Source organism: Diachasma alloeum, unplaced genomic scaffold, assembly GCF_001412515.2.
Source record: "Diachasma alloeum isolate Michigan unplaced genomic scaffold, Dall2.0 Dall_scaffold_00551, whole genome shotgun sequence".
Classification (NCBI taxonomy): domain Eukaryota; kingdom Metazoa; phylum Arthropoda; class Insecta; order Hymenoptera; family Braconidae; genus Diachasma; species Diachasma alloeum.
In genome coordinates, this window is record NW_021680683.1 from 115179 (window position 1) to 118486 (window position 3308).

Below are 3308 nucleotides of genomic sequence, written 5' to 3' on the forward strand. Positions count from 1 at the left end.
TAAACCACCCGTAAAGCTTAAAATCTTTGAGCACTTCTCAACTTACTGAATAAAGTGTATCACGAATAAATGTGTTCTGGGAAAATCAATTTTCCCATAGAACCACGCCTTAAACTTACGGAATCTTCATAAAAATTGTTCACATTTTAAACAACTAATAATACATTGAACTTTTGCAATGATATGGTGAACTTGCAAAAATTAAATATCAGAAAGAGCCCAGTCTTCGAATTCAAGAGATTTTAGAAAGATCATCATTCGCACGTGCNCGGGGGGTTTGACTGACTCCAAAAATGTTAGTTGGTACCCCACGGGAAAGGCGGCGTCCCGGTCGAACTGTCGGTAAATGTGAGTCGGGTGCGTAACTCGGCAGTAGCAATCCCGCTTAGTGTTTCCCGATACCTTCAAAAGTATCGATACTCGGTATCGTATCGGAGGAGAGGCGTCAGTATCGATACCACCAAATATCGCCTTTGCAAATATCGATACTCAGAGTATCGATACTTTTCAAAATGNGATGCTACAGTCGAGAGATATTTAATTGCGATTTCTGCCAGACGTGGAGCATTTCCCTTCTGACCAACCCAATAGGCCATTGGGTCACAATTTACTTCAGGTTTCTTATGAATGTACTATTGTAGGTCACCATGCAGTTTTCCCAGGCTCGGTTCCTCAGGTAAGAACTGGATATGCCTTTCAACTCGATCACGATGACGTCTCCAGAACTCATTGGTGTCAGCTTGACATATGACTTCAGGGTCAGGCTACTGGAGCCTTTGCTCGTCATGGCGGTCAAACATGTGTGTGTTTATCAATCGCAAGGTGCGAGAGCATGAGAGTGGAGAAAAGTAAACACGTTTGAACCGTGGATCAAGTAGGGTAGGAATCGATAACAATGGTTTATCGTCACAATGAGCAAATTGTTTGTCCAGTTCTTGGATCAAAAATCGTTTCATCTTCTTGCCAAGCTCTGTGTGGCATTCGTACCCCCCAATATCTTCGCGGAGATCAACGATTGCTGGTATAACCCTACTGCTCGTAACATACTTTGCAGCACTAAAATCTGTAGTGAGAACAGAAGCAGGTCGTAGTATTCCTATCAAATCTTGTACTTGTGCAAGTTCTCCGCGAGTTAACATCTCTGGTGCCTTACGAATCCTCAGTAGCACAGAACTGATCTTATCGACTAACATGACGAAACGATTCAACATTGCATACGTTGAATTCCAACGTGTACAAACTTCCTGGATAAGTCGATAATCGAAGTTTTCGTCAAACTGTGCTTCATGTAAGGCATCGCTTGCAGAAGTTGATTGTTTGAAAAACGTGACAATGGTCTTGACTTTGTCAATCAATTTTTTTATGTTATTCTTCACTTCTGTCACGTTGGGGTCCTCAATGATGTCTCCAGCAAAATTGTCTTCTCCCTCAATCGCCTCTTCTCCCTCAAGATTACTGTCTTTCTCTTTCTTGTGTATCACATTATTGATGCATAAATTGAGTTTGTGAGGGAAGCACTCCATGTGCTTACCTGCTCCAAAAGTCTCCTTCACTGCCTTTTTCATGTTCGCCCCGCCATCAGTGACGACTGCCGTGACTCTCTCTTTCTCAATCCCCCAGGTCCTCAGGAATGAATCGAATTTCTCCGAGATATAATCGGCGGTTCTCCTCTTCGTCAACAGCATTGTGTCAATATTATAGGTTACAGACTTCTCCCCATTCCAATAGTGTACCGTAAATCCGAGAAATCCTCGGTTCGTCTTTGTTTCTGTCCAAATATCGGTGGTAATTGTCAAACTGACAGCTTTTTTCAATTTGTTCTTGATAATTTCTCTCAAAGCTGAGTATTTTATCTCCATGAAATGAGTGATGGCGTTCTTCCCTGGTGCATTGTAATGAGGAGCAACGAGGTTCAAGAATTTTTTCATTCCTTCTTTCTCCGTACTGTACAGTGGCATCTCATCCTTGATGATCATGTATAAAAGTGCATTCTTCAAAGCAGCATTCCCGGTTCCACCGTCTGAAACCAATGTAATCACATACGTGAGGAGAAAAACACTTCAGGAGGTAATGGCACATAAACATATCGACCAGTATGTAATTGGCACTGAGGCAGGCACGAATTTTTGATTAAAAATAAATTTTATATCTAGTACTGGACACTTCGAAAATTCTTATGCAATTCAGGTAAAATTTCTAGTTGTTTCTGACACAATTTATAGAAATATCAGTGAAAATATCATATCAGTGTAAGAACAATTCACACGTCATTCTACTTCTCTGTGCTGGCACTAAATTTTCAAAGAATAAAATCTCCTCGTTTCTCTGCGAAAATCCATCCTCACGAGAATAAAAAGGGTGGATATTGAGGGTGTTTAGATATCAATTTTTAGAACAATCAATGATAAATTGAATTCGAAAAATGCGATTGAAAAAATAAATTGAATAATTCAAAACTTCGTTCTCCTGGAAATATCCAACGATTGGGGAATCAAAATTGGTCGAAATCCAACAGAAGTTGAGAGATTTCCTTGTAATTTCGAGGAAGAGCAAAAAGTGTTTATAAAATTTTTAAAATTTTTAACGAATTAAGAAATTGTCTAGAAATTCTACAGAAAGCCAGGAAGACTTTGATAAAATTCAAGTAATTTCTAGTTTTTTGAGAGAATTTGAAAATCCTAAACGTCTTAACCAAATGCAGCGAACTGCCAGTAAATTCAAATGATCAACACTGCCTCTAAATCCTTGCGTGGATTTTTCATTAGAAAAAACTGTTCAGAAAAATTGCTCTATCATTGAAATATTTCTTATTGCAGATTTCAAATTCTATTAACAATTTCCTTTCAATAGTTGATCATTCCATTCTTCAGAAACAGAGTATCTCAATGAGGTTATGTAAAGTTGGCGGGAGCCTCCTCAGATGCATAACAAGCATATTTTTGAGTGACATATCGTAGTAAAGAATGAGTAGACGAATACTTACTTGCTTTCTCAGAATGCATTGTTCTATTGTTTGTTTATTGTGTACTATCACACGATTGTCAGGCCCTTGATTGTNGCGAGTTGTCGGGAGTCACGGCGCCGAGAAACCATTAGGTTTTTCATAGCGCCGCGACTTTCGTCGCAGTTTTAATTTTTTCATTACAGAGATTACGGAATGCAACGGGGGTTGAAAAATGGGGAATTTAATTCTCCATCGAACAGCATTGGTTTAATTCCTTAATATTAATTAGGAGCAGAGATACGATTTTTTAATTAGCGGGCGAGTTGTCGGGAATCACTGCGCCGAGAAACCATTGAGTTTTTCA

At 39.2% G+C, this 3308-nt stretch overlaps 2 protein-coding genes across 2 annotated transcripts in view; both read right to left on the bottom strand.

Moving 5' to 3' along the window:
* LOC107043180 (peptidyl-alpha-hydroxyglycine alpha-amidating lyase 2) overlaps positions 1–3308 on the bottom strand; it is a 62087-nt gene that overhangs the window by 48924 nt on the left and 9855 nt on the right. The window lies entirely within an intron of this gene.
* On the bottom strand, positions 525–3025 carry LOC107043179 (zinc finger BED domain-containing protein 1-like). The gene is made up of 2 exons (XM_015264543.1): positions 2984–3025; positions 525–2020 (listed from the first exon to the last, which is right to left on the bottom strand). The coding sequence occupies exons 1-2, from the start codon at positions 3000–3002 to the stop codon at positions 765–767; spliced, it is 1275 nt and encodes a 424-aa protein (XP_015120029.1). The 5' UTR covers positions 3003–3025; the 3' UTR covers positions 525–764.